The sequence below is a fragment of the Pezoporus wallicus genome, unplaced genomic scaffold (assembly GCF_028554395.1).
Source record: "Pezoporus wallicus isolate ANWC-B61680 ecotype Strahan unplaced genomic scaffold, APGP_CSIRO_Pwel_v1 contig_6382, whole genome shotgun sequence".
NCBI lineage: Eukaryota > Metazoa > Chordata > Aves > Psittaciformes > Psittacidae > Pezoporus > Pezoporus wallicus.
Genome location: NW_026638015.1, coordinates 2338030 through 2362029, shown reverse-complemented (window position 1 = coordinate 2362029; position 24000 = coordinate 2338030). Strand labels below are relative to the sequence as shown.

The 24000-nt window shown below is 42.1% G+C and overlaps 1 protein-coding gene across 1 annotated transcript in view; it reads left to right on the top strand.

The window, feature by feature from the left end:
* The first annotated feature begins 3502 nt into the window (after positions 1-3502).
* Positions 3503-24000, top strand: part of EXT2 (exostosin glycosyltransferase 2) — a 77262-nt gene continuing 56764 nt past the window's right edge. Inside the window, exons 1-6 of the mRNA XM_057408721.1 lie at positions 3503-4080; positions 4256-4345; positions 9106-9222; positions 12770-12965; positions 16835-16974; positions 17867-17960. Of these exons, the coding sequence (XP_057264704.1) occupies positions 3545-4080; positions 4256-4345; positions 9106-9222; positions 12770-12965; positions 16835-16974; positions 17867-17960 (1173 nt within the window). The 5' untranslated portion in view covers positions 3503-3544. The remainder of the gene's footprint in view (positions 4081-4255; positions 4346-9105; positions 9223-12769; positions 12966-16834; positions 16975-17866; positions 17961-24000) is intronic.

Below are 24000 nucleotides of genomic sequence, written 5' to 3'. Positions count from 1 at the left end.
AACCAAGGATTACAGGATCAGAGATGCTTCTGGACCAGGTGACTGACGGGGCTGCAGCAGGAGATGTTAGCATGGCAGGGTCTCACTGAGCTCTGGTAGCTCTGTGGCTGTTGTGATGCTCACTGGAGACCTGTGGCTCTGCAAAAGAGAGGACTAGCTCCTCAAACAGACGTATCCATGCTCAGACTGATAGAGAGGAGAGACAGTAAACAGATGAGAACTGTTTCCAGGGAGGAGATGTGAAGTCATCCTTGTTTCACATTCAATGGCACTGAACATGGTCAGGGGCTGCTGGTTTCAGCTTAGGGAGCAGAGAAAGATAAAGAACACGATGCCACATACAGGGACACAGCACTGCTACTGCTGAAACATCTCCACTGCACCACTGCAGCAGCGCGGTTCCCCTGCAGCATCTTACCTCCTGCTCGTTTGTTTGGAAAGGGTCAGTTTGCCTGCAGACCAAGTCAGCTCCCATTTCTGGGACTGAAACCAGTGTCTGTGATTACCATTTAGCTGGGGTTTTGTGCAACCAATTTGTCCTGCTTTGCCTCCTGTCAGGAGAGAGACTGGTTCCAGTTCCTCTTGAGAAGGGTTTGGGAAAGGTGTGGGTTTGGGTTTTTTTCCTCCCTGCAGCAGGTTGGAAAGTGACACAAGGCCCTAAAACCCTTCATCAATGAGAAAGCCTAAAATAGAGTCACAGAATCACAGAATGGTTTGGGTTGGAAGGGACCTTAAAGCTCATCCACTCCCGACCCCTGCCACGGGCAGGGACACCTTCCCCTGGAGCAGCTTGCTCCAAGCCCCTGTGTCCAACCTGGCCTTGAACACTGCCAGGGATGGGGCAGCCACAGCTGCCCTGAGCAAGTTTCCATAGTTCTGGAAGAAACTTCCACAGGACTGGAAGAAAGCAAGCCAGGAATGTAAATGTGCGGAAAACCAGGGCAGTGGCATCTTATCGGTACCAGTTTTGAACACCAACACTGTCCCAGCACCCTTCCTCACTTGAGAGCATCCCTGCAGTGGGAAGAGGCTTTCCCAGATCCCACGTCCAGGCTTTAGCGTGGGGCTAAATCCGGTGCAGTGTTAGAAGGAAACGAAGTCCCCAGCAGGCAGGAAAGCTGCTCTGGGTGTGAAGCAGGTTCCAGGGGAGCCAGGCTGAGCAGCCCGCTCCTGTGGTGGGTTGTATGGGTGTAGCAGCCGCAGCTGTGGTGGCAGGAACATGAGGTGCGGGAGGACCAGGCACACAAGTGCTTACCTTTGAAAATGCTGGTTTTATCCCGCTAAAAGAGGTTGGAAGCCCCACGAAATCCAAAGGGAGCTGAGGGGAGGACGCCCTTCACCCCCTCCTTCCCCCTGACCCCCCCCCTTGCCGCTCCGCCCTCCCGCCGCACGGTGGCGCCCTTCGCCGTGGCGGAGCTGGGCCGCGCCGATGGGTGGCGGCGGCGCTGCCCGGCGGGCTCCGCGCATGCGCAATCCGCGCTGCCAGGCCCGGAGGCGGCGGGGAGCAGCTGCCGGTGCCGGGTGAGCCCCGCTGCGAGCGGCCGCGACCGCGCGGGCGGGTGGAGGTGAGTGTGGGCGGCGGAGGGGAGCGGCCCTGGCCCGGCGCCGTGCGGGGCCCGGTGTCCCCGGGCGGGCCGTGTCTGTTGCCGCTTCCCGGCGGGCAAGGGCCTGGCTGCCGCCGGTTGTGTTCGGGCGGCGGTGTGCGCCCTGCGGTGCTGTCACTCACCGCCTCAGGTTCGTCCCGTAGCGGTTTGCCCACCTCCTTTGGCTGCTGTGTCCTGTCCCTGTTTGTTCCGGTACTCCGGATGCTTGTCCTGTGCCCGCAGGTGGCCCGAGCGGATTGTGTGCTGTGTGACGGTGGTTAAACGTTTCCAGGGGTGGAGAGTTATGTTCCATTGAGGTTTTCCCCCCCTCCAGGCTTAGGGCTATACAGCTTTGCTGAGTGACTGAAGTGCTTGCTGCCAGTGTGGAAGGTTTGTCATCACACAGGTGGTTCTGGTGCTCTGTCAGGAAGGAGGAATAATGTGGTTTATATTCCTCTATCAGGAATATAAACCGCCAGGAAGGAGGAATAATGTTAATAGTCAGAGGTGTATGGACAGCTTTTAGTTATAAAACTGATAGTAATGAAGCATTGAATCTGTCTAGAGGGTGCTGAGGCGCTTGGCACGGGGTGCCCAGAGAAGTGGTGAATGCTCCATCCCTGGCAGTGTTCAAGGCCAGGCTGGACGGGGCTTGGAGCAAGCTGCTCTAGTGGAAGATGGTCCTGCCCATGGCAGGGGTTGGAACTGGATGATCTTAAGGCCCTTTCCAGCACAAACGAGTCTGGGATTCTGTGATCCTGATATCTGTCACGCTAACAGCATTGTACGTGTATAGTCCTGTACAGTAGGTTTTAAAAGCTGTCTCCAGAATCAGAATGTGAATATAAATTGATGAAAGCAGCTGTTAAAAGTGGAATATCTGTTAGCATCTGGGATTGTTTTTGTGCTGCTGTAAGTGCAGTTATTTCATGCATTACCCACCCAACCCAGTCTTTTGTTGAGCACTGCCAATAACCATAACCCAGTTCATTACAGAGATCATTTAATGCCGTATTAATTCTTCTTTTATTCATATTTGTTGTCTACTGCACAGTTGACTGTCAGAATTTCTTTCTTTATCACAAAGCAAGAAAACATCCCATTTGTCCAAAAGGAAAACACATCATTATACCATCCACCTTCTTTTTCAGGAAAAAACATGCTTACTACCTTTAAAAAGCTGCCACTGTGGAGAGTTCAGGTTGGATCTATTTAGTATGGAAGCTTTACCTGAAAACCTAAGCAGGTTTTTGCATGCAACAAGTAGCTGATTCTTCAGTCTGTAGTTAATATAAATTGCCTCTTGCTTGAACCTCAACTCTGTGTGTAAAAGATGAAAAACTGCTTTTTTTTTGACAGAAGAGTGGCATCAGTCTAGCTGGATATGGTGGGGCTCCTGCAAAATTCATTTTGAAAGCAACTTTACACTGGGAGCAGCGTTCTGATTCTAAGTTCTCTGTGATGCCCCATTATAAGCCGTTTGTGGCGTATCCAGGTTAAGATGAGCAGTTTATTGTTTTACCATGAATTTTTTCATCTATTCACCATGAATTCACTTAGATGTAGATGGAGTGGTACCTACACGGACTTACCACTTCTGTAGTGTCTGGGATCTTCCTCCCCTCACTGACCAAGCCATGTTCTTTTATGTCTGTGCTTGTTAACTAACCAACATAGAATCATAGAATAATTAGGGTTGGAAAGGACCTTAAGGTCATCCAGTTCCAACCCCCCTGCCATGGGCAGGGACACCTCCCACTAAACCATCTCACCTAAGGCTTCGTCCAGCCTGGTCTTCTGTCATTCCATTGCAGCCAGACCCAGCACATCAGCCTCCTGTTGTCCTTGCCAGGTAGCAGCCCCAGTTGGCATCTTATGTTCCAGAGGGACATAGGAGCATTTGAAGATCCTAAAACCTCTCTCTTTCTGTTTTGTAGAGACAAGAGATAATTGATTCCATTATGTGTGCCTCAGCCAAATACAACACCCGGGGTCCAGCCCTCATCCCAAGGATGAAAACCAAGCATCGCATCTACTACATCACGCTCTTCTCCATAGTTCTGCTTGGCCTAATTGCCACAGGAATATTCCAGTTCTGGCCTCACTCCATTGAGTCATCCAATGACTGGACCGTTGAAAAACGCAGTGTCCATGATGTGCCTGTGGTCAAGCTTCCTGCTGACAGCCCCATTCCTGAGCGGGGAGACCTCAGCTGCAGGATGCATACCTGCTTCGATGTCTATCGCTGTGGCTTCAATCCCAAAAACAAAATCAAGGTATACATCTACTCACTGAAGAAGTATGTGGATGAATACGGGACCTCGGTGAGCAACACCATTTCCAGGGAATACAATGAGCTGCTGACTGCCATCTCTGACAGTGAATTCTACACTGATGATGTAAACCGCGCCTGCCTTTTTGTGCCATCCATAGATGTCCTTAATCAGAACGCACTCCGTATCAAGGAGACAGCTCAGGCTTTGGCACAGTTATCCAGGTATTTCCTGAAACTTCAGTGTGTGAATTTAAAGAACACAAAGTGGAGAAAACTAAGGTTAATGCAGGAGGGGAGGATGCAGTGAGTCAACGCCAGAGCTAGGCTTTGACGGAACTTACCATCTGTATGTGGAGAATACCTTTCTAATTGCTGTCTGTTTCTTCTTTTGCTTTAGGTGGGATCGAGGCACAAACCACTTGCTCTTCAATATGCTGCCTGGAGGGCCACCAGATTATAACACTGCCCTAGATGTTCCTAGAGATAGGTATGAGTTTTGTTTTGTTTGAATGCACAGACATTTAAAAATGCCAGTGAAGAAACAGAAGTACAGAAGCTGATGCTCAGAAGTGCATCTCATGACAAAGGATGTGCTCCTTAACCTTTACAAAGCTGGAATATGACTTCCTTCTCAAAAAAAGGGCGTAGAGAAGTCCTTGTCTTCTGTAGGACTTCTGTTTGCTCCTGAAATCTGATGGTTTAGGCCCATCCTTAATTTTATATGGGACGTAGCTGACAGCATTTACTCTTAACTGTTGGGCTTGCTGTAAGGATGGAGAATCTTGAGGTTAGACATGTATATTGTGTGTTACTAAAGCTGAATGCTTTACACAGTGTCCCATTTGATGCAAATTAGAAGTTAAAAAATGATTGTAACTGCAGCTTTCTGACACCAGTCTTCAAGGGCTTTCTAAAGCAGCTGCTCTGCTTCATAGAACTGTGGTGAATTTCAGTTGGTTTTGTTGTCTTAACAACTACACTGTGTTAGTAATCGAATAAATGCTCTTAGTTATTCTCTGGCAAGTGTGTTATGAAAATATTTGCCTGAAACTTAAAAGGCACGAATCCTGAGCTCAGTTTGCCCTTCCAGAATAGTTTCCTTTTGGAAGAGGAAAAGAGGTTGTAAGGCAAAGAAAACTGGAATAACAGTAAGACAAACGTGTTTAGTTTAGACACCATTACTGAATGTTTCTACTGGATTAGCCTGTATGTGCTTAGTTCTGCTGCATTAGGTCCCCTGTAACCAGTCCCTCTCTTGAAGGTCAAGGTTAACTTTCTTCTGCCAAACGTCAACAAAATCTTGCCTGACATGAGATCTTTGCTAAGATCATTGTGTATGGAGTATATCTTGATTCATTTGCACCAAAGGTGATTTAAAACATCCTTCAGTGCCAGAACAGAACATGTTTTTTCAGGATATGTTCAAAGAGTAAGTTTACTTATTGTAATTACATCACTGACTGTGAAGCAAGGCTGTAGGTTTTTACTTCTCTGCATGAAATTGTGTTACTTTCATGTGGTTTAGCCTGAAGAGGGCAGTAAAGCATCATTCCTACATAACCAAACCTGTTGATCTCTTAGTAAATACTTGCATGTGTTATCTTAAGATTTATACTTCTTAAGGGGAATTTTCACTTAATGATGCTCTGCTTATTGGAATAGACAGCTCTGGGACTGTGTATTTGCAGATGCACATGTCTATTGAAGAAATAAATTCATTAATTGGATGCAGTAGAGTTCTAACACTGTACAACTTGGGTTTTTTTTAACTTCTTTTTCTATGTCAGATGTCCATTCATATTTGGTCTTACGTGACTTGGCTTAGTATGCAGGAAGTGTATCATTTTGGTAGGTGTTTGTTCTAAGGGTTTGTTGTGCTAACATGGAAAGTAAAGTAATTGGAATAAAACACCCAAATCTATTTTGGCATGCAGCTGTTGTCATAGCTTGCCAAACTGACTCACCCTGCAGCTGTATGATCGCTAGCTATAACACATAAGAGAGGCAATAACAGTGCTTGGGATGGAGAAAATGTGGAAACTCCTTTTTGTAGGCAGCCAACAGTTAGACTGTATTCAGTATAGTACAGAACCTGTACTACAGGGAACTGATGGTGCATGAGGTTATGGTATGATTTTGGAGAACTCTGGAGTTCTTAGTTCGTGTCTAACAGAACAAGCAACCTGTGTGTGTGTGTTTTAATTTGGGAATGTCTACACTTACAGAGTGGGTAGTTAACAAAGTGGTGTAGCGTCACAGTTGTTTGTAGCATCACAGGGTGAGAGGCTGCGGGCCAAGATGAAGGTACATTGGCAAAGTTCACTTGGTTGTGAATAAGTGGTCTGAACTGCATCAGTACAATTCCAGAAAGACTGTATTTGTGGGATTTTGTGCATCACTCATGAAATACACAGGTAACATTTGTGAAGTTTGCATAGGGAGCATGGCCTTTCTTCCCTATTTGGCACATATCAAAGGTCATACATAGCTGAACAGGAGTGAATCGAGAGGTTTGATAGAGTTGTGTTCTGTTGATTTGCTGCAGAATATTAATTCCAGGTAAAACAAGACCTTATACACAAAGGGGAATTCAATTATATTTTTACATCTGGAAAAGCCTTTAGCTAAAAAGTTACCTCGCTGAGGGGTTGTTTGTTTATTAAATCTTTAAATCCAATTTCCAAAGACAGTGTAAAAGCATTTCATTCCATAATTTCAAAGATGGAAATCTGCCTTGTGGGCATGGAAGCTGCGTTGCTGGTATTAGGTGCCAGAACATATGTAATCTCCTGCCATAAAACTTAAAAAATGAGCTCTTTATTATTTGTTAATAAGTACTATTGAATTTGGTACACTTATGAGGATGAAAGGATTTCTTTTGCAAAGCCACTCGGTCGCTGTAGAATTGAACATATGAGCTAAGGTAAGTTTTTGTTCTGCTTCAGTTGATGAATTGGGTTTCAGTGACTTGTGAAGTTTGGCAGAAAGCTCATGGTGATGGCAGCTGGGTAGCAACATTTACTGCAGAGGCCAGTTGGGGCACTTCCTGCAGAGAGAGAAAGAAGGATCAATACCTGAAAAGTGGCAAAAAGCTGCTCAGGACCAGGCTTATTTCTTGCTGATCAGTGCAATTTAAAGGTTATTTGTCTTGAGTACATTAGGAGTTAATGTCTCTACTCTCTTACTGCACAGTACAGTGAAAATCTGAGTGGAGTTATTTAACTGGTGTTGATTCCCTGTGGGTTTATTTAGGTAAAAGTCTGCATGACACACACCTGCTTTCTCAAGGCTGATGAGGTGCTGTCATGTTTTCACCGGATCCAATTAAAACAATCTGGTTGTATTTTCCCAATTAGGAGGGGTTAAAAAAGGAGGAGGGGGATATGAAGTGCAAGACCAGCAACACCCAAGCCAGTTTTTTCTCCCTGCTTATAACTGAGTTAATGTGGATAAGACATGGAACATGTGGCTTCAAGGGTGAGAGCTAGTTATAGCAGCATTGTACATGTCACCCAAAGGGACACTGGGAAGGAATCCAATATAATCACTTGATTTGGAACATAAATTCTCACTCAGCAACATAGCTGATTTATCATCTCGTTCTCAAGTTGATTTCTGTTGCTCCTATAGTTTGAGTTCTGAGTGAAGAGGAATAAAAGGGCAAGTTGTTCTGATTTTTGTAATTGTCATCAGGCTGAAATGCATCTCTAATCCAGATCCTCTAATCCAGAGCCTGGGATTTTCAAAGGGCTTCTTAAATGACACTTAGGACTGCTTGCTTGACTATGTAGGTGAAGTCACATTTATGGCAAAGTGTGCTTGTGGTGTTTGCACGCTGAACAACTGTACTGTAGGTCAGAGCAGGAAGTGAAGTATCCCATGGGACATCTGATGGGAGATAGAACAGGCAGAACATACCGGTGTCGATGTTCCAATGGGAAAAAATGATAGGTATTGGATTATAATTAGGTATGATGATAATTTGTTGTGTAACAGCTGTGGAAAAACGGCTTCTCCAAACACTGTACTAAGGATTTCATTCAGTGATACCTGAAAACAAGGATATCAGCTGATGTATTGTCAGTGTGCCTACTGTAGTGGTGTATTTGTGTTCTGCTTCCTTCCACAGTGAAGGAGAGAAATGATTTGGAGAAGCATTTTCTCCAAACTACTTTGTATGGTACCTTAAGCAGACCCAGTCTCCCTGTGGCAATGTGAAGTATCACACACCCTGCTGTTTGGTGACAAAGGACTGAAAGGTTGATCAGCTGTTTGAGAAGTTTCACTCAAGAAGCTGAATCTGAGCTTTTGGCAGTAGGATGATGTGTTCGTGGTGCCACCTGGTCACTGGGGATGACATAACAACTGGAAAGTGATGTCCTCTACTAGCGTGTTTCAAAGCCTGATTTGGGGTAGGGGATAGTAACAAGCCATTTTTCTGGCATTGTGAATGATGTATTGCTTTATTCTATACACATTATTCTCTTCTGTTTCTTAAAGCTCTTCTGTGTTGCAAAAGGTTGTCCCATCTAGGAAAAGGTCCCATCAGGGTCATCCTGTTGGGAGGTTGAATTACATCTTAATTTATCGGTCTTGGATAATCCCCATGCTTTCTGGCACACAGTGTCCCAAAACAGTCTCTACTGCTGGGATTTAGCTTCATAACATGCAGGGTTCTTATTGTCATGTTTTCTGTGAATAACATTTCTTACTAGTTTGTATAATCCCTGTGAAAATACAGTTGCAAATAACTCCGTTTTCTTTTCCAGCCTGAGAATTTCAGAGTCACTGAAACTGTTATTGTACCTGAACTTATGTCTGGAATACAGCTTGTCTCTGACACTTTGAGAGCTGAGCTATACCCTATTTTAGTGCAGGCATCGAGGGGTATTTTAACTAGTATAAATAATTGACAGTGTATTTCTTTATATTAAAATTGACTTGGGACATATAAGCTTGCAAAAATGCAAAGTTATCACAATGACTTCAATAAATGGTCCATTCCTGAGTGATCATACACAATCATAACCCTGATGACTAGATCTAATCTGGCACTAAGCCCAGTCCATCAAAACTCAAGTGAACCAAAAAGCTGCATTGAAAAACACCGCTGACAAAAACTAAAGTCACAACTTATCTCCGAGCATGCATCTTCCTGATGTTCTGGTAATGAGAATCAGTAAATCATGCTCTGAGTTTGAATGGTCTGCGTACTCTGTTTAAAGCCATTTTCTTGTGTTTTTTCAGAGCTCTGCTGGCTGGTGGAGGCTTTTCCACGTGGACTTACCGGCAAGGCTATGATGTCAGTATTCCTGTTTACAGCCCCTTGTCAGCAGAGGTGGATCTGCCAGAAAGAGGACCAGGGTAAAGGAACTACCATGAATTGAGCAAAGTATATTCAATATCCAGTTTAATATTGATGCTGATAAAATAGAAGTATAGCTACTAACTGGTTGGTGGGCTTGGGCAATGTTGTAAGGGCTGCTTTTAATAGCTCTTACTGTTAAAATATATGATGGTTCCAATGCTAAAAGCTTTGGCTCATCTGCCAACACGTGGTTTAGCTATAAACTGCGGATTTCTTTTTGAGTGATTCGGGTTTTTTCCACTCCAGAAACTGAATTGTGAAATACTACAGCATGACAATTTTTCCAGTAGAATTAGAATCAGTATTTCCATTGAACTGACAAGGTATTTAGCATACAAAGAAAAACAGTTGTTATGTTTGGTTTCTTTAAAGTGTAAGTAAAGCTGGGCAGTAATTCAAAGCCATACAGATTCCCTAATACATGATCACGTCAGGCAATTTGCTTTAGGATACTTCAAAGCAAAGTAACAGCAACAGATCACTAATGCAATGTTAAAAGCATCTTTGTGACTTTAAAGAGATGGAAGGGATCATGGGGATCAACATGAATGCCTCAGGTAGTGTCGGCCAAGCCAAACTGTGAATGAGTAAGAGGAGGATAGCAGTGAGGATGTGATCTTTACCTCTGTGTGTCTTACGGATACATTCTTCATAAATCAGTTTAGATGTTTTTTGTGGTTCTGAAGTCCTTTCAAAATGACATTGAGAGTTTGGAACAGGAGAAGCCTGCAAATACAGCTCTGAAGGGAAGCAGCTCTTGCAGAATGAATCTGAAGGAGGTTAGTGTGGTTAGCTCATGAAAAAGAAAAATGAGAACTGATTTGATTATGGGACTAGTTACATTCAGAGCTTAGAATTCTGATGTTATCTTTTCTAAAGTAATGGAGTAAGACATAAACACAAACAACACCCCCTCCCTGACCTTGTAGCTGGAAGTAAAAGAAGACAAGTGGGAAATAAAGCACTAATTTTAACAAGGAATGTAAGTAGCCATCACACTGAGCTACCGCGGAAAGTGGTAGCTTCTCTACTACATTCATGTCTTCAGAACAAGAGTAGGTAGTTCAGAACAGGTAGAAGTCTGAAAGACATGTTTTGATTGATTATGGAAGACCCTTTTAATATTTTATAAGCCTCTTAGAGTGAAACATTGTCAGCTGTGTAATTAACAGTCTTACCTCTGTTATAGTTTAAAAGATGGGCAGACTGGAATAATGGGGTAAATGATGTGTCAGCTGATAGTAAAGATCAAGTTTAGAAGTGCAGGAACTTTAGGTCCTTTTTTCTGATAGTATCCTACAGAGAATATGAATTACTGAAGTTGAAAACTAATTGAAAGGGTGCTGCCACTATTGGACACAAAAAGTTATTGTACTTTGGCTTCAGTTGTCTTCTCTGGTAAGGGCAGTGCTCTTGCTATGGCTCTGAGCTGCTCCAGGGAAGATACCACAGTCAGCTACAGGCCAAACTTGTGCTGCAGTGGTTTGCTTTGCTTGCACCCTCTATGGTCCTGCTTGTGATGCTCCTGGACCAGGCCAGTGTAGAGACATCTGGTTGCATCTCAATTGATTCTTCATAGGTCTCGAGTATTACTACAGTCTACTACTTTTACTGCTACTATTACGGAGTGAAAGCCTGGTTTGTATTTCTGCCTGGAAAGCATGAAGGTGATGATAGGCATCAGCACATACAGAACCAAATGTAAGGAGAGATGCAGTCATACTGTTCACATTCGTGTAGTCAGCTAAATGCTTTGTCTGGTTTTAGGTCGGATAAGGGAAACTGTTACGTGGGAGCTGTTGCAGTGCCTGAATCTGTGTTCAGTGAAGGTGCTGGAGCTTCCGTATTTCTCAAAGGTGGTGGTTCTTGTGTGTGTGGAACAGACTGTTGTCTCCGGACTACCATCTAGTGGCCAGTTAGCATTACTAATTGAAACACATTCACGAGTTCGATTGTTTTATGCAGGAGTACGACAAGGGGATGGTGCTCACTTCATGCAGGAGTACGACAAGGGGATGGTCTCTCTTTATGCAGGAGTATGACAAGGGGATGATGCTCAGAATTCAGGCTTGCTTGGGATGAATTCTTACATTCCACTACACCAATGTGTTATTTCCTGGGAGCTGGGATGTACTTTTGTAGCAAGATTTGATATAACAATTTTGGAGCATCATAGGATGATGGTTGTTTTAAGGCAAAATTTGGCTTTAAACATGGCGCAAACCTGCATAATTTGTAGCTGGTTACAGGCATTTATTATCACTCATCTGCAGCAGTAGTTCCTTTGTTTTTAAGGCAAATCCTTTTTTATTCCCCTTACAGAGCTGAACTGGGGGGTTTTGATTTACTCTCCTTTTTAGTTGGATTGTTTAAAACATTTTATTTCCACCTCTGCTGGAAATATATATTCAGTAGAGCTGCTGGTAGCAAGTTGGTAGCAGCTGGAGGCTTGCTAAAAAGAATGTCTCATCTGTTAATTGGAGCAACTAAAGTGACCAGCATGAAAATGAGTAGAAGAGGTGAGAAGAGCAGCAGGAGAGGTCTGACTTTATGAAATGTGTGTTTGTATGTGTGTTTTCAGAGCTGTAAATTAAAGATAGCATCACGTGGAGTAGAACTGGAATCCTAAGTGCAGGCTTCGTGTTTCCTGTGTTCTTTTGGCAGCGTGAGGGCAGGCACTCGCTGTGTGTTCCTTTCAGGGAGGAGCAGTGGAGCAGTCCGTCCTGTTTAAAAGGGAAAGGAAGGTAGATGAGAATGAGTAGATATTACATGAAATGCTGTTTTCTAGCTTTAACATAACTTTTTAAAGCATTGAGTACCTAATTTGAGGCTGTATTCCTGTGTGTTTTACCTCCAGCATTAATTATGTCTTGAAACTCTTCAGTATTAAGGCACATCTTAAATATTCATGGGTTTGGAACATGGTAGGAGTTGAGTGTGAATGGGATAATGGGTCTTCAGCTTTGTCCTGGAAATGTTGCTTAAAAGGGACAGAACTGAATCACAGCTAATGAGATGAGCTTGTCCTGTTAACTGCTGTCACTATATCAAGACTATATAAGCGTAGGGTAGGTGAGCTGTCAGTTCAGTATCTTCTTTTTTCACTTAAAATTGATAAAAAAATATGTGGGAGGAGAAAGTAGCAGCAGCATTCAGTGTCCCATCTACTTTGTTACAGTACACAAACACCAAATGAAAGAATAAACAGTCCTGACATCAATGACAAGCTGTTTTAATACATAGCTAAATAATGTTTCTTTCCATTTGTAATAGAGGTTACAATGCAAATGCCTGTTCTAATGTAATAAGCGCTGCTTCCAAGTATTCAAAGTTGTAAGTTATGCTGAGCCACTTACTATCCAAGATTTAATTATATTACATTATTACTCTTTCCAGCCTTGTCTTGAATATTACATGGTCTTGGCAGTGTGTCTACATCTAGTTAATCTTGCTCTGCTTTTCCAGGATGGAAGGAAATGTGTTCTAGAGCATCTTGGAAGCAAACTCCCAGTGCTGTCAGGTAACCCTGCTGTGTTTTTTCAGTCCTCGCAGGTATTTCATCCTGTCATCTCAAATGTCCCTGCACCCAGAGTACCGGTCTGAGCTGGAAGCACTTCAAGCTGAGAATGGGGAATCAGTGTTGATCCTAGACAAGTGTACAAATCTGTCCGATGGGGTCCCTGCTGTTCGCAAACGCTGTCACAAGAATCAAGTCTTTGATTATCCTCAAGTGCTTCAGGTGAGGTTGCCTCTCCTTCAAACTTCTCTTCCACTTGGTGATTGTCTTAGAATTATAGAATCATAGAACGGTTTGGCTTGGAAAGGACCTTAAGATCATCCAGTTCCAACCTCCCTGCCATGGGCAGGGACACCTCACACTAAACCATGTCACCCAAGGCTCTGTCCAGTCTGGCCTTGAACAGTGCCAGGGATGGAGCATTTACCACTTCTTTGGGCAACCCATTCCAGTGCCTCAGCACCCTCACAGTAAGGAACTTCTTCCTTATATCTAACCTGAACTTCCCCTGTTTCAGTTTGATCCCATCACCCCTTGTCCTGTCACAACAGCCCCTGATGCAAAGTCCGTCTCCAGCATCATTGTAGCCCCCTTCAGATACTGGAAGCTGTGAGGTCTCCAGAGAGTCTTCTCTTCTCCAGGCTGAACAGCCCCAACTTTCTCAGCCTGTCTTCACACAGGAGATGCTTCAGCCACTGATCATCCTCGTGGCCTCCTCTGGACTTGCTCCACCGGCTCCATGTCCTTTTTATGTTGTGTACACCAGAACTGCACACAGTGCTCCAAGTGGGATCTCATGAGAGCAGAGTAGAGGGGCCGGATCACCTCCTTCAACCTGCTGGTCACGCTCCTCTTGATGCAGCCCACGATATGGTTGGCTCTCTGGGCTGTGAGCGCTCACTGCTGGCTCATGTTAAATTTCTCATCAACCAACACCTCCAAATCTTTCTTTGCAGGGCTGCTCTGAATCACTTCTCTGCACAACCTGTAGCTGTCTCTAGCTGATCCCATTTAGCATTGATAGGGTCCTTCCTTGATTTGGGTTGACTTGCTGGCTATGTTTTGAAACTGCAGAATTCATTATGTTAGCTTGGATATTGTATCCTAACTTCATTCTTATTTTTAAGAGAACCCAAGGACTCTGTACTTAAGCTGTGCTGCAGTTTGAAAACACGGCTTACGTATCACAACTTCATGAGACGGGTCATGGTGGTCTTCTAGTAACACACGATAATGTCATGTAAACTTAAAAAATGATACAAAGATACTGCCAAATCCAGCATCAGCGAAAGGAGAAAGTTTTGGAGGCCAGACAGTTATCGCTCACTTCAAAATTGGGGAAGAACATTGGAATCTACACTTACCAGAGAATAACTGGTAAAGTGACCTTCAGCAAGCATGAATTTAAAGCTGATTCCTCACATATGACAGTCCCAGCCTTGCTAGATAAAGCTTGGAGCAGAGGATGGCTTTATCAATTGTGGGGAAGATTAAAATGGAGTTATGTGAGGATTTATCTGGAGGCAAAAGAAGAGTCTTCCACTTAAGGAGTTTTGACAGATTTTATTTTCTGTATGCAGCTTAATAGTTAAACCCTCCAAAATGATCTGTATAGATGTGACAGACTGAGCTAGAAGACTTGTCAGCATGCAGCTATGAAAACATCTAGGTGAAATGTGTTTCATGGCCTTGGCCCAACTTCCAGAGGCCTTTTGATGTGTCAGTGAAGATAAAACTAGATACCGTTCTCAGCCCCCTGTGTCTCTTGGCGATGCATGGACACAGAGGTGCTTTGGCATGCAGTGTGGTGAAGTGAGCTGTGCCACAGGCCACTGTGCTCTGTCTGTGGCCACCAGCACATAATGTGTCTTTGAACTTAAGCAAATGATGATAAAACAACAAACAAGCAGAGGAAAGGCAAAGTTTCCACCCCTCCTGTTATGTTTTGTAGGAAATATGTTTAAAATTCCTTGTGGAGGAGGGGTGTCACCCTGAGTCCTAAACTTTCAGCCAAAGGGAAAAAAAAACCCACTCCTGTTTGCTTTATTTAAGTACAGACTGGATTACTCAAGGGTAGCAAATTGGGGAATTTATATCTATATCTTGCTATATATGATTTTATAACTCGGAAGAGAGCTGGCACATGCAGAGATTGTTAAAATACTTTCCTTTGCAGAGCCCTCCATCTCCCTTCGGAATGTCTGGCTGATAACAGTGATGATGCAAGGAGATGTATTTATAGTAACCTTTGTCTAGACAGGAAAAATGGTTATCTGGGCAGATGAGCATGTGTGTCCACATCTGGGCTGCTTTGTTTTTTTTCTCTCCCAGGCCGTACTAGGGTTTCTTCCACCTGCTGCTGTGTGATCCAGTGAGTCAATGGTTAAAATGTGTGTTCTTTCTCTCTGCTGTTTCCATTCCCTGCACTCTTCTTTTCCTTCTCTTCCTGTCTGAGAATGGGGGAAGGGGGATTGCAATCACAGTTCATCCTTTCCAGCACTGCCTTTATAGGTTTCCTACTAGACAGGCTCTTGGGCTTCTGGGTTGCTAATGCTTCCTGTTTGCAGTCTTCTCTTGGAGGAGTTTTTCAAGGCTTTTAGTACTTTATGAGTATGAACACAGGTCTTAACGACTGCTTTAGGAAACAAGTGAAGAGCCAGCAAACCCCCTTGTGTTTCCTACTTCCATTTTGATGTTTTGCTGCCCTGCTGAGCCTTCTGGCTCCTTTTCCTCAGGCCACAGAACACAAGCTGGAGAGATGTTTTCTTATCTGTGGGAGCCCCTCTATCAACTTTATAATTTTTCTTTCTTAGATTTAGGGATAACACTGACTTGGGCTTTTTCCTTGTTTGTGTAGCTGAACTCCACAAGCATTTATTTTGCAATCTGTAGAAAGATTCCTCAGTGGCATTGAGAACTAAAGTCCCCATTTACAGGGTGAGTGCAGTGTAGACAAGAATACTTGTTTGCTGCAGTTCAAACTCATGGCTTTTTGCCTTGTGTGTTGTGGACATGAGTAAGAGGATTATATTCTTCCTTTTTGCAACAGCTTTTTATATCTTTGAAGCTCTGTTTCGCCATCTTCCTTCTGCCCTCACTTCATCACAATAAGTTGCACTGATATAGTCTATCTTTCCTTGTAGATCATACTTTCAAGGTAAGTAATCATGCTTCTTTTTTACCCCTGGAAGTGATTGCCCAGGGTTGAACACACTGCTGTGTCTGAGGTCTTTTATTACTGAGTAAAGTGAGTGATTCCTTCAGGTTTCTTCAGTTGTACTTCTTTTTGATTCTAATACAACCTGTGGGTGGAGTGGTTTGGTTTTAAAACAGTGCAACATTGCTGACATGTGAATACTCTTTCTTTTCCCATCCTTAGGAAATGTCTTCTTCTGCAAAGTGCAAAACTTAGCCAGTTACTTCATGCTTTATGTTTATGCAGTTGGTTATTTTTATCTAAGGGTTGAACCCTATGGCTATTTTTTTAGTCAATTTATCCATATAATGTCAAACTTTAATCCCGTAAACCATTATTCTTGCTAATCCCACCAAATTTTAAGTATTGAAAGGTCTAATAACTATGGTCCTAATTCTGCTACTCAGGTAACTAAGGAACACATGGAATATTGTTGCACGTAGGAAAGCTTATTTGGTCCATCACTGTTTTACCTGTGAGCCACTGCAAACTGCTTAATACTTAGAGTTCTTTCTGTAACTACAATTTATGTAACTGTAAATACTGTGAGGGCTTTATCTAGCCCATGATTTCTTAATTTGCTTATGAAAGTACTATCAAAAATGTCAAATGCCTTTTGAAGTTGAGATGTGAAATCTATTGCTTTTCTACTGTTCGCGGAGATGGGCTGCCCTGTGACAGAAGAAAATCAGGTTGGCTTCATACAGTTTGTACTCAGTAAGTGCATGTTGATTGTTGCTCGTCCTGTTATGCCAAACTTTCAAAATTTAACTTATTTTTCTTCTCAGTTTAGAATTCTGAAGTTTGTCTGTTAAAACAAAGCACAGAATGGAAATACAAACCTAACATTTCCCTTTTTATCCTCACCTGTGTGTTGGATACCGTTTGTTGACAGGAGTCTACGTTCTGTGTTGTTCTACGTGGTGCCCGCCTGGGACAGGCTGTGCTGAGTGATGTTCTTCAAGCTGGCTGTGTCCCAGTGATCATTGCAGACTCCTACATTTTACCTTTCTCTGAGGTTCTGGACTGGAAGAGGTTTGTACCCTCACTGTTGTACTTTGAATCCCTGCATAAGAGACTTCATTGCATTCAGTGATTTCAATAAGATCTGTATGATAAGTGAAGTGTACTGGGCACTACAGGGAGTAGAATACAGACTAAGATACATGCAGTCTTTGCCCTTGATATATTATGCATCAAAAACAAGAGAGGAAAACAAGTGAGACAGAGCTGACAGAGTGTTTGATTATCTTGTAGCTGATCATATGTTTTCTAAAACAGACTTGCTTTATTATCTTGTGCTTGAATTCAGTGAGAACTGGTCTGCATTCAGGCTCTTTTAAGGAAGGTGTATGCCTCACTTAAAAGCTAAATTCACTATATAGTATCATGGTTTCTAAGTTCATCTGGGACTGAAAGGTACAATTATTCTGTAGCTGAGTACACTGTGTTAAGAGCTTAGATTATTTTTCCAGGCATGCACTGCACCCAGTTGCATGATCTTGGGATAATATGTACAGAAGTTACTAGTTTGCATACATAGCACTGTATATGCTTTATATGACTCTTTGTATGTGTATTACTCCTTAGTCACTTCAAAAATCTCAGCTGACAGCAAGGCAGTGGCAATCCAGAGATGAGAAATGAGGATTTCTGCGTATCTGTCGCTTCCGTATTTATCAACTTGTCTGTGCAGATCAGTCCAGGCTTTTGTGGTGTTATCTGTAGGCAGACTGGCTGGTGCTGCCAAGGAACAGCTACAGAATAATCAATTACACTGAAAGAAGACTGCTTCTTTCTGCTAATATCTTCTGAATGTGTCTTATTAGAATGGGATAAGGTTCTGGATTGGAAAAGTAGTTGACATCTTTTAATGTGAAACTTCTTTTTATCTTACCATTTATTTTCTGTGTTTTTTTGCCTGTAGGGCCTCTGTTGTCATCCCTGAAGAAAAGATGCCCGAAATGTACAGTATTCTGCAAAGTGTCCCCCAGCGACAGATTGAAGAGATGCAAAGACAGGTAAAACAATGTACTGTGTTTAAATGATTTTCCTGTATATATGGTTGGAGTGTAGGTTCATGTACCTGCCTTGCTGTGAAATCTGTTGGAATGCAGAAGCATCTGTTGTACTCATGTTAATACTTTATTTGACCCCCTTTCTTTATGCTAAGCATATGCATTCACCATCACTTTTCAATGTGGTGTCTCTACCCATCACTGGTGCAGCTGTGTTGAACAGCAGCTGTTGATCAGTCCTACATTACCCATCAGGTGAGGGAAGTAAGAATATTGCTTATGGTTGTGGCTGCAGAAGACCACTTCAGTAGGCAGACCTACTATATTAATGTATTTGCTGTTGTGAAATACAGCATAGGATCTTTAGCATCCACAGTGAACGATGCCCAGTCATTCTGGGTTGCAGCAGAGCTCCTGAAGAGAGAAGCTGAGATTTTAACTAGTGCTTTTTCATGTAAAGATCAGGTGGTATTTGTCATGTGTGGAGACTGCCAATTTCTACCAATGTAGTCAAAGTCCACTTTCTACATCTTGGGATGGAAGCTCTCACTGAATGCAGGTGTACTGCCTACTCTCATATATTAACATACTTCTGATGAAATCACAGTGCATATTGGTTTCTTTTCTTCACCATAGTATTGAAATTATATTAAAAAAGAAGTTCAAGAGTCTTGCCTTTATCTCAAAAGAAGTTTTGGTTTGTAAATAAATTTTAATCACTCAACACGGGAGGGAAGTATTAAATCCATAATATTCTAAGTATTTTAACAAAGTTGACAGTTTCTCTCAGTTACTTCTTTGGTGACTGAAAGAGCTGAGGTCACAAACTGTCCAGAGATCACAAACTGTCCAGACTCATGAATGAAGTCCGTGTTGGCTGGGTATGTAGTCAAAAGGAAATGTTTTATAGTTTAGTCCAGCTGATGCTGATTCCTGTCTGTTAGCTTTGCTGTTACAGACACTATTAGTTGCTTTAATTCTAAGCTCCACAGATGAGGACTGTTAGCCATGTGAGGATTTTCACAAAGTGTGAAGAGTTTTGTTGTCAGATCAGGGCATAGAATTCAACCACATTGTTCTTCCGGTGGCTGGAATATATAGATTACATTTTGAGCCAGTGAAGAAGTAAGAAGTTAACATATACTGTAAACTTAGTATCTAGGATCCTTTCATCCTTGTCACCTCATTGTACCCAAGCGTGTACTGTTACAAGGTGAGATGGTGTTACTGTTTTTCCTGATGAGGAATTGAGGCATAGAAGAAGTAAGAGCTGAATATGTAGGTAAACAGTAAACTGTGATTTCAGGTGACTTTTAAAGATGCAAGAACTGTGGAGGCATGTTTGTGGAATTCCCCCACCCAGCCTTAGTTGCAGTCATCTTTTGTGTGGCCCTTACAAAAAGCAATCCAAGGTGTGGTTTTTCAAGGTGTAACCTACAGCATTCTAGTTCTTTCTACCTAGACAATGCTAAAACTGCACAGTGCATATTAATACTATGCGGGAGAAAATAGACTCTCAAATTTAGCAGTAAATAGCTTTTTGCACCTGAATTCTGTTCCCAGCTTCACTTCATCCTCTGGATAGAGAAGCTGCAAACATCACAGCAGCCATCAGAGGTCTCCTTTCTCTTTAGTCGCATCACCCAATGAGCTCTTTTGGTGGGGCCCACTGGCAGCACCGAAAGTTGCTACCAGGGGATGGCAAGTGAAAAAGTAGCTTTGCTCTTGCAGGTCCTAGAAACATGGTTTTGCTCTATTTTCTATCTCTGACATGAATGTAGTAAATACTAGGGACTTTTGCCTAACAAAGCTTTAAAACTGACATTAACAATCCCTTGAAGTGTGCATTGATTTTTTTTCTTACTGTCCATTTTACTAATATCATAAAATAATCATTGTGGGATAGTGTTCTCCTACAGAGAATGCACTTGGCATTATGGAAAGCTTACACAGTAATTTTAAAGTAGGAAATCAGGAAACAACACTTGTTTGTTTTAAGAACAAACAGACAAAACAAGCCAAAACCAACCAAATAACATTCACAATGAAATAAATCATCAAAACCCCTCTTAATTCAGGTGATCAGTAGGTTATATATATTGTCTGTAGCTCCATAAAATTAAGTTAAAATAGAAGATATTTTATTACCCAGCATGCAGTCGTAGCCTGTGCCTGGAGTGAATTTTGTTGGGTTATAGATGGTTTGCAGTAGTCATTGGGTCTAAAGCATCACTGCAACTATTGGAAACAGTAATTCTATTGACCAGTGGTGGGAAGGATGTTTTCTTACTGTCACATCTTGATGCTTTTGTTAAGGATATAGATGTGTGTTTTGGTAGCAAGAGTATCAGGATGAAATCACAAGGTCTTTCTTGTCATTGTGAATTTATTTCTGGCTGCATATTGAGGATACTTAAACATGTTATCCAGGCATTTCATGTCCTGGCAGTCTTATTTACAACGCAAAGTCCCAGTGTAAGCATCTGTGAAATTCCCTTGCTGACACATGGTTCTATGTTGTAGCTATCTGATAAGGTGAAAATGTACTTAGTGACTGATATTGTGTGGACTGCCAGTAACTTGATTGCTTTTCCTTATTGATAAATATGCACTAATATTCCACCTGTGCTACAGATTCTTGTTTCCTTCCTCCTCATCAGTGTCACTGTTGCACACTTGCTGTCTTCCCGTTTAAATGGTTTGGGAAAGTGTATTAGGACTTTCTGGCTAGACAAAACGTCTTCCCAGTATTTTTTTAGTGTCTTCACTTCACTGACAATGTGCAGGAATCAATGAATAAAGATTCACAAAATCAGGCTAAAGGGGTGATAGTATAGTAGAAGAGATAATCTGAAGTGGAATGGACCTTTTGAGGCTGGTGCTAAGGGTAGTTCAGGAGCAAAGTGAATTTGGGCTTGCTTTTGCTGGCTCTGCTTAAACTATTAAGTACCACTCAGCCGCCCATGTGGGATGGGGAGGAGAATCATCTTCTTGGGCAGGGAGTTACTAAAATGAAACTCAACTAATACCCATGTATAGAATGAATCTGCAAATGAGCTGGAGTGATTAATACATGTTTTCAGATGTGATCTACAGCACTTGTTTATTCTGTTTAGCCATAGAAGGGCTACAGAAACTTTTGCAGGTAACCCATATGTCTCAATAATATTTAAGCAGATTTCTTTGCTGCTTCAACTTCAACTTGAGGGGCTAATCATGTAATTCGTATACAATATTTTGATGCTTGTTTTTTCTGTCAAGTGGAAGAGGACTGACTTGGAACTGGTCTTGTTCTACGTTTGTCTTGTGGTTCTAGTTTTCTCTGAGCATTGCTCTTATCGAGATGGAAACAGATAATCACAATGATAATGTCTGTTCTTGTTTTTACACTGTGAGACATTTGGGTTTGATGTAACAGTGACAAAAAGATTGGCCCACAACTGGTGTTAAAATGAGGAAAAAAAGATCTTTGCAAAGCGCTTTTATTAAGCCGGTGTCAAAGTTGCTTTGCAAGACCTCACTGTTCCCTTTGCAGTGAGGATGTGATTAGGTTTTTCAAATAAAGATGGTTTTGTTGCACATAAAATTCTACTAGGGGAGACAGTATGTTTTTGGTGAAGACTTGTGAAACATGCTTTGCCAGTACCTGCCAATTAATGCACTTTAATGTAAATTAAGAAACCAGTTGACATGTTCTGACATGAGTATGGTTGAGATCATCCTCTTCTTAGCCAAACAACAAATCCTTGCTCTAAATTTCTCCTGGTTTGAGTAGGATAAAGCATGCATTCATCTTACCTATCAGAACTGCTGGGTCTGATAACCTTTGTGAGATTGGAGCCTTGCTGTCCGACTGCTTTGGTTTCAGTGGTTATCTAGATTATGACTTAATTCTTAAGGAAAACCTGTCAATTAAACCAGATCTTATTGTAAATGTTAGCTTGTCAGGTCTCTTTGTTGATTACGTGCTCTCTTTGCAGCATTTTATTGCAGTTGATACTCCGGTAATCATGCATCAAGGTTAAAATATATAATATATGGAGGTACTTCTGGCCATACATCTGTTGGAGAAGAGAGCAAAGCTCTTAAAGAGAAGTCATTACATTTAAAATACCTCAGAACCCATATTTGAACGTATTTTCCAATAGCTTGTACAGTGATCAATGCAGACATGGTGAGGATGAAATACAGGTGCTTTAGCTTTGGAGTCATCTGTGGCTGGTATGACTTGGGCTGTGATTTCCTTTCCAGTTTTACACAACTTTGTTTTGCTCAGTTGTTTTGTATATGGTATAAACCAGGAAAGAGATTTATTGGTTTGAGCAGTCCTGAAGTGTGGGAAATCAAAGTTAATTTCTACTGTCCTGCTTTATACCTGATTGTGCTGAGATCTCTGGGGTTTAACTATATTAACTTACACTTCTGTTGTTCAAACTTGCAGAACGTTTTGCCCTCAACAATTGCTGGTTCAGTTCTCTGTGTTTCCTCCCAAAAGGGAATGGTTTATGTGCTCATAGCCTAGTCTACACTGTAGTGAAAAGTTGTTATTCAGTACTACGTGTACAGCCTCTGTCCATGAGAACTAAGGACTGGCATATGACAGCTCTTACAAACTGCAGTGTATTGGCCATCAAAAAGAGCCTCTGCTAGTCGAGCTGCTAAAATTAATAGCAGTCAGGTTGAAACTTTTGCATCTCTGGGGTTGCTGCCTTGTCTGTTTTCTACAGTAACGTTGTCATTCTCATTTTCTTTGAAGCTTCCTTGAACCATCCCCCTCTCACAAATAGTTCCATATGGAGTTTGAAACACTGGCAGAAGTGCCCAGAGGCAAGTCAATAAGCAGCTCTGCTGCACACCTACTGATCCAGCAGACTTGATGCTGCATCCTTAGGCTTTCATTTTTGCTGATCCCAAACCAGCACCTAGGTAATAGCAAAGTCCTAGGAGTGGGGGAGCAAGAAATAGAAGTAATAGACCTACATGATAGAGTGATAGTTGACATCTTGTGTTGCTCCTGAAGAAGAGTGAAATAGGTAAAGGAAAAAAGCAGAACAAAGCTTTGCTGCTGTGTGCTCATACCATGCCTTGTATAGTTTCCCTCTCAACAGAGTGTTTCTGATGTTTTGCTTTGAAAGCCTGTTAATCCCTAGAAACATATTTCACCACTGTAGTTGATACAGAACCGTCTTAACTGTGTGAAAGGTTTCCACAGTTCGTATTTGAGCCTCTGTGCCTTTTCCCCCTTCTTTTGAGGAGAAGAATCAGTCTATCTGAATATACAGATATACTGTAAATGTTTTTCCTCACTAAATATCAACATACTTGGAAGTCTTTTACTACAGATAGACTCATGCAGGCATAGGATCAGAATATGAAAGTCTGTTCAATGGGAAGAGTTATTCCTCTGTTTATTTAGGCATTCTTTCTCACTGAACAGATTTTAGGTAAGGAGTTTATTTTCAAAAGAAGGCTTTGTGTGCCTGTTCCTTTTTGGCTTTATAACACTCCCCACCTCCTCAAAATAAAGCTTTTGAAGTAATATCTAGTCTGAAAGACTGGGTGACTTTGTGTGCTCTAATGGTACAAGAATGAAGAGCTAGTGTTCTTGAGTGCAGGAATTCTTTTCATCCTGGTTTCCTAGGGAAACTAGGCTATGATCACATACAATGTGCATGCTGATTTCTCTTCTGATTTCTGTTACTGCCCAATTTCAATCAAACTTACAGAGAGCTGGAGATGCTGGAGATAAGAAATTCCATAAAATCAGGTAGCTGTGTAGAAGGTGTTCCCAGAACAGGATGTTTTTTAAGGGAAAATTTGCAACTCAAGCTAACAGTAATAGAAAATAAACCCTTATGAATGATTCTGCTTTGGGAAAGGTTTTACTTTGAACTGGCACATCTCAGGCCAAAGAAATGTGGGCACAGCATGACCAAGTGATAAAGTGACAAATGAAATTCAGTCCACAGTTAGGTTCTCCCAGCTTAAAAAGGATATAATAGAACGAGTCTGATCAGAAGTTTCAGAAGAGTGATTAAATAAC